This window comes from Orcinus orca, chromosome 4, assembly GCF_937001465.1.
Source record: "Orcinus orca chromosome 4, mOrcOrc1.1, whole genome shotgun sequence".
Taxonomy (NCBI): domain Eukaryota; kingdom Metazoa; phylum Chordata; class Mammalia; order Artiodactyla; family Delphinidae; genus Orcinus; species Orcinus orca.
The window spans coordinates 44,294,790-44,308,667 of record NC_064562.1 but is presented as its reverse complement, the minus strand read 5'-3'; the positions used below and the strand labels follow the sequence as shown (position 1 = coordinate 44,308,667).

The 13,878-nt window shown below is 35.5% G+C and overlaps 1 protein-coding gene across 4 annotated transcripts in view; it reads left to right on the top strand.

The window, feature by feature from the left end:
- CFAP299 (cilia and flagella associated protein 299) overlaps window positions 1–13,878 on the top strand; it is a 624,040-nt gene that overhangs the window by 596,623 nt on the left and 13,539 nt on the right. For 3 of the 4 annotated variants that reach the window (XM_012536874.3, XM_004280160.3, XM_004280159.3), the window contains one exon: window positions 4,931–5,060. In XM_012536874.3, coding sequence (XP_012392328.1) covers window positions 4,931–5,060 — 130 coding nt within the window. Of the gene's footprint in view, window positions 1–4,930; window positions 5,061–5,160; window positions 5,318–13,878 lie in introns of all 4 variants that reach the window. The other variant, XR_007477163.1, reaches the window with a different exon arrangement.

The following is a 13,878-nucleotide window of genomic DNA, read 5'->3' as shown; positions in this document are numbered from 1 at the left end:
ACCTTAAGAGAGTTATGGGACACCATCAAGGAACCAATACACATATTATGGGATTCCAAGAATGAGGAGAGATAAAGGATGAGAAAAATTATTCAAAGAAATAATGACTGAAAACTTCCAAAATCTGGGGAAGGAAATGGACATCCAAATCCAAAAAGCTTAAGGGACACCAATCAGATAAATCAAAGAAATCTACTTCAAGACACATATTATAATTAAATTGTCAAAAATCAAAGACAAAGAGAGAATTTTGAAAGAAGCAAGAGAAAAGCAACTTGTCACATCCAATGGACCCTCCTCGCCTTCTTATAAGACAATTAACAGATTTTCAATAGAAACCTTGCAGGCCAGAAGGGAGTGGGATGATAGACTCACACTGCTGACAGAAAAGAGCTACTACCAAAGAGTAATATGCCCAGAATAACTGTCCTTCAAAAATGAAGAAGAGATAAAAACTTTCCCACATAGAAAAAATGCTCAGAAAGTTCACCACCACTAGATTTGCCCTATAAAAAATGCTAAAGGGAGTTCTTCAAATTAAAATGAAAGGATGCTAAAAAGAAACATGATAGCATAAGAAAGTATGAGACTCATTGATAAAGGTAAATATATAAAAAAATTCAGAGTAGTGTATTACTGTAATGGCAGTGGGTAAATCTCTTTTAATTCTACTATAAAAATTATAACACAAAAGTATTAAAAATAATTATAACAAAAAAGTTAAAGATACACAGTATGAATAGATATAAATTTTGACAATAGCATGAAGTACATGGATGGGAGAAGTTAAAATGTAAAGTTTGTGTATGTGATTAAACTTGTTATTATCATCTTAAAATTAACATTTACAACTATAAGATATTTTATGTTAACCTCAAGGTAACTACAAAAAAATACTTATAGAAGATACACAAAAGAAAAAGATCAAGTATTCAAAATATATCAATAAAAAATTAACAAAACAAAAAGGAAGACAGCAAGAGAGGAAAAAAAAGACAAAAGAACTCCAAGACTAACAGACAACAATTAATAAAATGGCAAGAGTAAATCCTTCCCTATCAATAACTGCTTTAAGTATAAATGGATTAAACTCCCCAATCAAAAAACAGAGTGGCTAAATGGATTTTAAAAAACAACACTCAACTATATGTGGTCTAAAAGAAACTATTCACAACAGTCAAGATGTGGAAACTACCTAAATGTCCATTGACAAATGAATGGAAAAAGAAAATGTGGTATATACATACAATGGAATATTATTTAACCTTAAAAAAGAAGGAAATTCTGCAATATGTGACAACACAAATGAAACTTGAGGGCATTATGAAAAGTGAAATAAGCCAGTCACAGGAAGACAAATACTGTATGATTTCGCTTATATGAGGTATCTAAAATAGTCAAATTCGTAGACTCAAAGAATGGAATGGTGGTTACCTGGGGCTGGGGAGGAGGGGGAATTGAGGAGTTATTAATCAACAGGCATAAAGTTTCACTTAAACAAGATGAATAAGCTATAAAGCTCTGCGGTACAGCATCGTACTTACGGTCAACATAATGTATTGTACACTTAAAAATTTGTTAAGAGGGCAAGTCTCCTGTTAAGTGTTCTTACCACAATAAAATAAAAATTTGTAGAAAAAGTACTTGTTTTAGATTCTATAGGCTAGGTCTGAGACTGTATTCTAGTACTTACTAATAATGTAAACTTCAAATTTTTTATTATCTTCTCTTAGCTCCAGTTCACTCATCCATATAATAGGAATAGTAATAAATAATATGCAGGGTTCTTACTAAAATCAAATTAACCTACATATATATAGGAATATCATAGTTCTGTTGTATATTAGATACATCTTCTCATATAGAATTTTTTATGGCAAAGCCTTTTTATAGCTCCTGCCTCTTTAGGATCCTGCTTTCTCTACTTTTCCCTCTTCACACCATGGAAACATGTTCAAGAATATTTCATCTTTTTTAAAAAAAAAAGCTGAACTTTAATTTTTTATATCCCAGTGCTGCCCTAGTTTTCTTGTTTACTTTATAACTAAATTAATAAAGGAATTTTTTATTCAGTAATCTGTTCCCATCTTGCCCTTAAATTTGCTATAACTGAATTTTGCCCCCACCATTTTACTGCAACTGCTTTTCCTGTAATATCCTTCCAAGTGCAAATTTTGATAAACTCTCTTCATGCCTTATCTAATATATGAGGCATTTGACACTATTGTCTTTCTTAAAGTACTATTTCTTGATATATTCTCCTCTCTTCAGTTTTTGCAAAAAAGTAACTCTTTCCTGGTTCTTTCTGATGCTTCAGATCAATGTTTTTTACTCTCCTTTGCTGATTCCTCTTCCTACTCGATAAAATTGATGTTCCAGATTTCATTCTTTTCTCCATCTTCTCCTTTGTCCATCTCAGTCACCTCTTTGAATTTAAACACTTCTAGATACATTACTCCATCTAAGAAAAGTCTCTAACTTCAGAAATTCATCCATTATCTATTTCTTCCATTAATATGCATTTAGCATCTACCATTGTGAGGCATGGTCTGAAAAAAGGAATTAGAAATAGGGCAGTAAACAACACAAACCAAGATCCTTGCTTTCATTTTCTTAGATATTTCATAAGGATTTCAAGTTCAAGACGTCTAAAACTGAACTACACGCCCCCCACCTCACCTCCTACAATCTGTTCCTTACCTTGTATTTTAGTTCCTAGTAAATAATTCCATCCGCTTAAGTATTCAAACCAGAAATCTGAGAGTAATCCTAGACTCTTATCTCATTGATGTCTTTCTCATAACCATTAAATCCACTTTTCAATGTCTTCTCAAATCCAGTCCCTCATCTTCATCCACAAGTACACTTCAAGATCACCTGGGCTCTGCATGTATAAAAGGGGATAGTTTTATGCCTACTTCATGGTGTTGACAATAAGGTTGATGAGATAATAGATTCATTAGTCTCAGAACAGTACCCAACACATGGTGTGGTGCTTATTAAATAAGTATTAGTTATCTTTATTAAATACTAATAATTATTAGCTATTAGAATTGGCATGTGAGATGAAACCTGTTTCCCTTCCCTGCCTAGTAAAACAAAAGTATTGATTAACAATCCAAATCACTTCATCAAAAGTACCACGTGCTACACAAATTAACTTTTTTTGATAAAGTGTATATATATAAAATCTGCCTGTATGACTCAAGCATTTTATTGGGATTATGTATATCCATATATCTCAGAAATATATGTATGTGAATATATATATATAGTTGAGGATCATACCCATGTCCCCTATTCCAATTTGTGAATCTCCTAACTGAACAGCCAGGAGAATAGAAGTCAATTTATCTTCTTTATTATGAATTAAACTGAATTGGGGGACCCAGCTTGGGTGCATAGTCAAATTGGCTTGTAATACTTTTACCACTGGATTGAATTTATCACCAGTACTATAGGCTGCTCTCCTATTATCACCCTATTGGGCATTGAGCCTGCCATGATAAACTTCACTCATGAAAGCTGGCTAAAGTGAGGACCTAGAAAGCCATGAATGTTTAGCTCCTTTTCTCAGTTCACTAATCAGATAGTCATTCCTGCTCTCTTGCAGAGGCTTGATTAAACAGACAGAGATGGTTGGAAAACCACTTTTCCTGACTCTGTGCCTCAGAAAAGGCAGACACTCCAATGTCTTGGCCATAGAAGGAGTAAGAGGGGAAGAGAGAGAATAGTTCTCACTAATATGCACCCCCAAAGATATAAATATATGATCTATATAATCAGTTTTTTCTGAGTATTAAAAAATTTGAGGGTAAACATATTACATTTTCAGGTAGTAGCAAAAAGGTGATGCCTCACAAAACAATGTAATTCAGAGTGAGTTTAATCAATGAAATCTACTCTTTCAAAATGAAGAAGAGGAGTAATAGAGGGAAAAACAACCCAGAAATAGGATAAGGGGAAAATGATTAAAAATAAATATTACAAATATTTGAGAGGCATACTGGGCTGGGAGCTCTACATGACTTATCTCTGTGGCTGTCATTTTAAAAGCAAACATAATATTAGAAATGTGTTAATGGGAATAAGATATGTAAAAATAAGTGTATTGAGGATACTTCCAATGAACATAACAGCATTATATTTGTTTTTGACAAGTAAGTATAAAATGAGAGATGGAAAAAAATAGAAAGTTTCCATAGACGAACCTCCAAAGAAGGGATTGAACAGGCAATGTTGAACAGTAGAAAGAACATGCATATGCTTTGAAACACACAGATCTGGGTTGAAATATTAACCCTATGATGTATTAGTTGCAGGGTGTTAACTATGCTAGTTGAACTCCCATAGTATCCTTGCCTTGTCTGTGAAATAAGAGCAAATTCATATGGGTGTTGTTTTAGAATACATCACATCATGCCTGGCCTCTGGTAACCTCTCAAACACAAGTAGTTTTCTTACTGCCTGGGAAACATATTATTGAAAAATAGAAACTTAAAGAAATGAATTAATTTGTTTTGAATGAAAAGAGGTGACTTAGCCTGCCTTTCCTTCCAATAAACAGTCTCTTAATACCCTGAATACTCAATATCCTGAAGAGTCTGAACTAGAAGAAATAGCCTTAAATTGCATCAATTTTCTTCTTGACTTCCTGGGAATATGATACTGGAATAGGTCCTAGGTCCTAGAGTGTCCAAACCAGGAAATCATGCAAAACATTCATAAATATGTATCTAAATGATTTGAAAATAACCCAGTCTAATCTTTTCTGCAAGAATTTTAATCACACATGTGGTCTACATGGTTGTATAGACTGTGATCCTATCCATTTATTTTGAAGCTGAACTGCCCCAAATATTTTCTGAAATATATTTGTCAATTTAATTCATTATGCATATTAATTCCTAATAAATATTTATTTCTATAGTTTTTACAACTGGGACAGTCATGTTGCTGTTTGGAATTCAACTCCCAACTACCAAGTGATTGCTGATAATCCAGAAGGCTTACTTTTCAAATACAAAAGAGACAGAAAAATTCTCAACGTGGACCCTAAGGTAAGTCTGCTTTTACACTTAGGTATCTCCTCAAATTTTATTGTATCTCTACCATCATTCAAAAATTATTAAATATTTGACCTTAAGCTTTTAAATTTAGAAGTGAAAAGATATGTGGAAACTTAGAGCATCTACTCTCCTTAAAGAAAAAAACTTCAAAACAATAAATTATCAGAAATCAACAAAGAAGAATTTGGGAGGAATTTAAATGGAACTCACATGTGGGAACACTTCTCCATGCCTGACAGCAGAATTAGGTAAGGGAGCCAGTGACAGCAAATCTGTTTGCTCTGATTCTGGGGAGTCCAGTAACTTTCTGCTCTGAAAGGGGAGATGAGTCATTTAGGGAAGAGAGACTCTCACCTCACATACGTACCTTTTTTTATGTGACTAACACTGAAAACAGTGTTGTGTTTAGTGCATTTCCGAGCATTAACTTAGAAAATACATTTGATTTAAATATTTTAAAAACATGTGCCATGATATTTTGAATTTGTTCAAAGACAAATGTTTACATCTTACATATTTTCAAAGACTATATTTACATCATGACTTTTAATCATGATTTGTCATATAGCTGGGGGCGAAGGTTGAAACGTAAAAGTCGTATGTGCTTGGGTTGCTTTGGTGGGTTTTTTTTCTAACTTTTAGAAAACATGTTACTCACATGACAGTATCAGTCTAAAATCCAAAGTCAAGAGAAATAGTTCTTCATAGTGAAGGAATAAAATTGTGTGATATGCCTGGGGTAGGTAAAGGATGGACTGAAGGTAAAGGGGAGTCTTAATCTAAAACCTTTTCAAAAAGTTTTTCAAAATAAAAAATATTTAGTTTCATATCCACTTAATGTAGTTCTTTGCTCATAAAAAGTACTTAGTAACTATGTGCTCAAAAAATAAATAAAGGAAATTTTGTAGCATGAAATAGATTCTTGTCTGAATCAGATACAGCTTCAAACACAAGAAACCCCAAGCTGGTGACTTAAAGAGAAAAGAGACTTCTTTCTCTCCCACTTGTAAGTCTATATAGTGGCTGTCCAAAGTTGGAGTGGCAGCTACACTGTCATCTGGGCCAAGGAGGCCCTCATCCTCTTAGGCCAACATAGATCTCCAGCCAAAACAACCACCTTTTAAACAGAATGTATGGAAGAAGGTGAGTAGGTACAAAGAACATGCCCCCACTGCCTTGTAAGGAAGTTTCCCCAAAGCTACCACACTCATGGTCACGTATGTTCCATGGCAAGAGCTTAGTCACACGGCCATATCTTGCTACATGGAAGGCTGGGAAATGTAATCTTTATTTAGGTAGCCATATGTCCAGCTAGAAACAAGAGTTCTACAAAAGGGAGAAGAGAGGTTTGGGTAGACAACTAGCAGTTCTGTTACTAGATTGGCCTTATGGAGCACCCCCACCACCACCCTTGTGCCCTAGCCTGGCTGAAGACCCCTGCCTTGGCAGGGGAGCTTCTTTTCCTGTTCAGATTTGCACAGGCAATAACAAAACTGATGCTGAGATTGAAATAACACAAGCTTTATTCAATGGCCAGAGAATGGAGAAGCCGGAACTTAGTTCACAAATCAACTTCTAGTCAGGGGGTGATCAAGGCAAGATTTTTAAAGGTAGGGTTAATGACAGGGAGGCATATGCATTGGCTTTCTGGGAATAGGCGGGGTTCTTCCTGGAACTGGTTGCCACCTCCTTTTTTTCCTTCTATGGTGCGGTACTTCCTGTTATGGCCACTGGCAAGCGTGTCACTTAGCATGCTCGTGTATTACAGTGAGTGTATGATGGGGCTCAAGGTCTACTGAAGACCAGGTCATCAGCCATTTTAGACTTGGCCGGTTCTAACCAGTTCTGGTGGCCTCCTGTTTTTCTCTTCTGGTGGTTTCCTGTGAGACAAAGATAACACTTCCCCACAGCTTACATTCCCTTGGGGGAGGGGGAGAGTTAGAGTTAACAACCATGGTGACAGTTTCTGACACAACACTATCTCCTTCAAAAGAACATTACTCTTTTTTTTTTTGTTCTCAGGTTTCTCATTAGTTAGATGAGGGACTGGACCTGAACATCAGTAGGGCCATATTTATTATGAATCTATGAATAGCGGAGAAGTTTATGAGTGCATCTTCTCTCTGGTGGTGCCTCTATACTCATCATAGATGGGTGTCAACATGTTATCATTTGAGGCAAATTACAGAAAACTTAATAAATAGCATTCACAGAGTCTTTTCCTTTTTGAAGGCTAAACTATGTACATAAGAAAAGATATAAATTGATTTATAGCATCATTAAGATGTATGAAACAAATTTTTGAATCAGTTTTGAATATCACACAGACTCTTTTAGGGCTCTATTTTAACTGATGCCATATACATATATCAAGAATGTATGTCATGAATTAGAGTTTTTGTCTATGTCTTTGAAGAATCATTATTGAATCCAAACTGCTGCTTGACTGGTTCAAATAACTTTAACTAAAACACACATTTACAAAGTAATCAATCATGATCTTTCAAAGACTTAGTCAACAATCCATGAAATATAATGTCTTCCTCTTTTTTCCTGGAAGATTTTACTTATAACTCAAAAGATTCATGATGAGTCTGAAGGAAAGTTACTTCCAAAATCTTGGAGAATGAACAAGGATTTGGTTAATTAATGATAAAAGTAAAGAATTATTGGGTGAGACATCCAATGATATTTGGGTACTTCTATTTCTTTAAATTTTATTTTAAGCTTATCTTTTTAAAGATAAAAGCTTACTGGAAAAGAATGTCGGTCTCAGAATTAATAAACAAAATTCTAGGCCTTACTTTACTATTAACTGGCTGCATGGCCTTGAGAAATTCACTTTACCTCCCTAGGCTTTACTGTTCACAACTGGAAGATGAGAGTTTATTGTTGTTGTTGTTATCATTGTTTTCTGATCTCTGGAGTCCTTCTACAGGCTCAGACCTGATTCACAGAGATTCTGACTCAACTGGGCCCAGAATTACATATTTTCATAAGTGGCCAGTGTGATTTGGCTGTAGATTGCCATGAACCACAATTTGAAAAAGTCTTATCTATAAAAACACAATAATCTCAAGAGATCTGGTACTCTGTTCCCAAACACAAGTGTTCTCAAACAAAATATAACACATATATTTTCATTTTTATGGACTAGATATAAAAGTAGCATGTACATCACCTACCTGATTTCTTAGCTTTTTCACCCTCGTCAAAGACCCATGATCCTTTTATATTTCATGCATCCACATAGCAGCTCTTACAGGCCTGCAGGAGAGTGAAGAAATAAGCTAATATGTCAAGTTTTTTGAACTACAAACAACGATACGAGTTACGTTTTTATAGTCAGTATTCTTCTTAATAACTTTGCTGACAATTCTTCCTAAGATGAACACCTTCTAATAACTCCATAAAGTGCTATAAAATGTTGTAAGAACAACACAACTCAACTCTCCTTCAAGTACTCTCTTTGAAATATTTTATGCTTAAAACTAAAGGGGTCAAGATAAATGAAAAGTGGAAACACTGGTAAACAGGATGTGTTTCCTTTGTACAACACAGATGTAGACTCATTAATTCTGAAGCATGTTTCCTATGAAACATAGTTGTTTGTGAATGGTAAGAGTGGAAAAAAGAAAATTGTGCAGGTCTTAGAACAAGTAATATGAGTTCATTGGTTAATAAATTCCCAATGCAATAAGAGTTTGGTTGCACTGAAAACAGGACCACTGACTTTAACTTCCCTGCAGCTGTATAACATCTGGAAAAAATAAGGTCAGTTTCTACTTTTGAGTGAAGAATGCTTGTCTAAGTGATTCACACCCACCAAAATGTTTCCATTGTATTACCTTTAGAAGGACTGAGGGGACGGCAGTTTGCACTCACTCCTCTGCACTATCTGGACAAATGAGAAAAACTAGGCATTTTTCTTTTGCTTTTAGGAAACATTAACCTGAAAGAGTTTGCTTTGAGTCTTAGCCTAACATAGGTGGTCTAAAACCTTCATGATCTACTAATAAGATGAGAGATTGTATAAAATGATTAAAATAGGAAACATCTTCCACAGTTACACCAGCTTTTTTCCTTTCCCCTCCCCTCTTCTATTAACTAATGTGAGAACATATCACCTGGAAAAATGTCTGGTTAATAGGTACTTAATAAATATTCATGGAACAAATGATTAAATGAATGATTCCCTCCAAACACACAAATATAATGCTATAATAATTCAAAGTTGAGGAGTGGATTATGTCACTGATGCTTGAGGTAACAGTGATAGCTAGAAAGGGTACAGTCACACCACTCTGTATTGATCCAAGTAAGTCAGAAAATAAATTACAGGAACTTATCAGTGGAAACAGCTAGTGTTGCCATAATTGTAGGCTTTGTTGAGGTTATGCAGAAACCTTTATTTGGTATGTGCTTTCAAGTGTTCTTGTGCAGTCCCAGGAATATGTAATTTAAGCTGTCTCAAATTAAGACTGTTAAATTAGAATATGTTTTTGATTTATGAACAAATTGACACAAACAGGTTAAATGACTTGTTCAAGGTCACAGAGTTCATCATTAGTAGACTCTAGCGATGGAGGTTAAACATAAATTTGAGACACCATAGGGAATGTAAAGATGAGCAAGAGTTCAACCCTTGCCCTTTAAGTGCTTGAAAGATTTTTAAGGAAACAGGCATGTAAAAAATATAACTGCAACATAAGGAAGAAAGTGATATGTTGCAAAAAAGAGAAATGCTTTGGGGATTCAGTGGAAGAGATGACTTTTGATCTGAGGCAGGAGCCAGTGGAAAGGAGATGGTGAGGGGACAGCATTGGGGATTATTAGGTGATTATTAATAGAGGAGGTAATCTTTTAACTGAAATTGAAGAATGATTAAGAATTGAACTCATAGAGATGGAGAAGAAGATAATGCCAGGAATGAAACCTATTAGCAAAGATAAGGTTGATGAGTGTAAAACAAAGGCAAAGAAAACCTAAATAGTTCAATTTGGCTGCTGAATTAGTTTGGAGAAGGAGCAGAATGGGAATTGAGCATGGAGAGGTCATGAAAAGCCTTGAATGCAAGACTGATGAAGACCTTGGAGTAGACCTGACAGGAAATAGGGAAATATGCCCAGGCTCTTGTGCAGGGAAATAACAGGAAGAAAGTTGTGTTTTAAGGAGATTAGAGGGTGTTGATTATGACAGACTAGGGAGAAAGACTGGAGAAAATGAGAGCGTAACAGTAATCCAGGTGAAGAGCAAAGAGAACCAGAATTAGGGGCCCTACCCCAGTTAGGATGTTTCTGAGCTACGTTTTTAGTATCACAACTACCCGGCCACCCAGGTAAAGACAAAACTTAGAGAATATATCAATGAAGAAAAAGTGGTTGAGAGATCTCACTTTACTCCAACACTTAGGAAAGAGAAAGAGAGTTAGTTCTAGTGCTGGATGACTATAGAGAAAAAGTTGGATGGATGTTAGTCAGTCTGTCGCCTCTTCATTCTTCCTTCCATCCTCCTGTTCCTCGTCTGATGTTTACTGAGTAACTACTGGGCACTGTGAGGTATAAAAAGTGGACCCGAAAGGTGGGTTTCTTGCCCTAAAAAGCTTATAGGTTAATTGGTGGGCGGGTGAGAACATAAAATACGCAGAGAAATGGCAAGCTGGAAAATGACCTGAGAGGAAAGAAAATGCTCCAAGAATTCAAAGGAGGAAGAAGTTACTTTGGACCTAAAGCATTCAATAAAAAGTTAATGAAGGAGATGGCATCTGAACTGGATCTTGAAGGATGAGTATGGTGAAAACATGAGGACTGGAGCAGAGGAGTATACTGATAGGAAGGAACATCACATAAAAGGTGTGGAAGCACAGAGCATGCGGCTACATGGGAAGGGAGAGGAGCTCCTTTTGGCTAAAGAGTCATTCTCAGCATGGGCCAGACATCAGAATCACCCAGAAAGTTTTAGAATATTTGATCCCCAAAGATTCATCCCCAAAGATTCTAGTTTAATTGGTCTGGGTGGAAGGCCTGGGCATCCATACTTTTTAAAAACTCCCAGGTGATTCTTAACTGCAAGCAGTTGAGACCAAGGTACAGGAAGGAGAGAAATAGCAGAGAAGTTTTGAGAGAAAATTGAACTCCAAGAGTGGAAGCCAAATCTAGTGAGTTTTTGCCATTCTGCACAGTTTAATGAAAATCTGTACCATTTGTGTTATGACTTAGAATCAAAATTTCTGAGTACAAAAATGATTAAGACATTTTGAAAGGAGGTTATTTTTCTGTTGGCTAAACTCCAATTGGTGTTCAAAAGAAAATCAATTGTATGAAAAATATGAAATACAGTAAGACAGAGGCTCCTTTTTGTTACTTTGTTTCATGTCTAATAGAGTGCATTTGAATATAGTTCCCTGATAAATAGCTGATAACAAAACAAGCAAACAAACAAACAAACAAAAATGTTAAAAGATCTTAGAGATGTGTGGTTTCTATTAGATGTAAGAAATTGAAACAAAAGACATTATTATAGCATAAACCTTTCTGGTTCACCCTGAGTGTCACAGAACTTGGACAATATGCAATGCAGACCGTGCATTGATTTAGCAGGATGTATTTCTTTTCTCTTTACATATCAATACTCCTGTCTATACAGCAGGCGCTCCCCAACCCAGTCTCCCCTTTTTGAAAATCACAACTGTTCAAACATAAAAATGTGCTCCTTTGGAATGCAAACTGTTATCACAAGAGCTCTTCATCAACATCCAGCCCACCATGGCTTGATTAGTAGCAATTTCCTTCACTTCTATATAGCATTTCCCCTTCCTCTCTCCTCACGCCAGCCAATCAGGAGAACACTAAGCTCCACCCCCTAGAGGTTCAAACTGCATAGGTCTGTGGCAAGGCCCAGGAATTTGTATTTTTTTAATATTTTACTTTATTAGAGTATAGTTGATTTACAATGTTGTGTTAGTTTCAGGTGTATAGCAAAGTGATTCAGTTCTACATTTTTTTTTTTCTTTTTCAGATTCTTTTCCCATATAGGTCATTACAAAACATTGAGTATAGTTCTCTTTGTTATACAGTAGGTCCTTGTTGTTTCTCTGTTTTGTTTGTAGTAGTGTGTATATGTTACTCCCAAATTCCTTATTTATGCCTGTCCCCTTTGGAAACCATAAGTTTGTTTTCTATGCCTGTCCCCTTTGGAAACCATAAGTTTGTTTTCTATGCCTGTGAGTCTATTTCTGTTTTGTAAATAAGTGCATTTGTATCGTTTTTTTAGATTCCAGATATAAATGATATCATATGATATTTGTCTTCTGTCTGACTTATTTCACTTACTATGATCATCTCTAAGTTCTTCTGTGTTGCAGCAAATGGCAATATTTCATTCTTTTTTATGGCTGAATAGTATTCCATTGTATGTATATATATATATATATATATATATATATATATATATATATACCGCATCTTCTTTATCCATTCATCAGCCAGTGGATATTTAGGTTGCTTCCATGTCTTGACTATTGTAAACGGTGCTGCAGTGAACATTGGGGTGCATATGTCTTTTTGAATTATGGTTTTCTCTAGATATATGCCCAAGAGTATTTTTAAATGTCTCCTCAGGTGAGCTTAAAGATTAGCTGGATTTGATATATACTGCTTTTCATAGTGATATATCATTAGCTATTGTTTCACCTTACCATATGTCCATAAGGTAATCAAACTTCATTCCTCTAAAACACCTTTTAAGTCAACAGTGTTAATTTTAAGTAGCCTAAATTACACATTCCTGAGACTGCACAAACTGACTACAAAGTACAAACTGTACAGCAAAGGCTTCTGGATAACCTCCACAGTAATATGAATGACCGCAGTAGATGCTTCCACTGATAAATCGCCGCTATTTTTCCTTCCTTACTTGGATCATTAAAAAATAAGGGTGATGTTACTCATTCTTGCTGTCATGGCCTCATCAAGAATCATTTTGTCAGGTAGGTTTGCCCAGAGGCTTATATGAAACATACATGACAGAGACTTATAAAGCATAAACTGAAACGTAGGGCAGAAACCCTTTCTGGTCTCTAGTGCTAGCATATGGCAGGTGCTTAGTAAACATCTGTGGAATGAATAAACTGAATATTAAATATTTGCTAAATAAATGAATAGGAGGGCCAAAAATATCCTGGAAACTTTTGAGGTTAACTTTAAACTATTTTAGGATCTTAGACATTTGAAACATATGTAGAGTTAATGCTATTTTCAAAGAGTTGAAAATTGCCAGAGTAATTGACTCTGGTGCTTTTCTGTCCTTGGTAGGTGAGTTAACCCTGGGGGTCCTTTGCTGAACTTTGGAGTGCTGATTCTAGGTGTCCAGGGCAATGGCGCTGTGTTAGGTTCTTGGTATTTTATTATTTTTTAAAATGAATGTATAGTCATTATTGTATATGATACAGATGCAAAAAGACACAAAAAATCAAAAAGCCACATTTTACTTTCTTTTTCTACGAGCAAAACAATATCTAGTGAACAACGTTTAAAATTAAAAATAACTTCTACTAATGAAAACATATGTTTTTGTTTTGGGGGGTTTTGCTTGTTTGTTTGCTGAATTTAGAGGACGATTCCAGCAATACCTCCTCACAGCTCCTCTCTCCTCTGTTCCACAACCCCCCACCCAAACACTTGCTACTATTAGTAGGAAAGGTGTTAATTGCCTCCTAATTCTGCCTCCCAGTTCATTGACTATGTTAAAATCATCTGGAGCCTGTCACAGGCTGAAATTTCTCTTCTCAAAATGGTGGCCCATAACATTC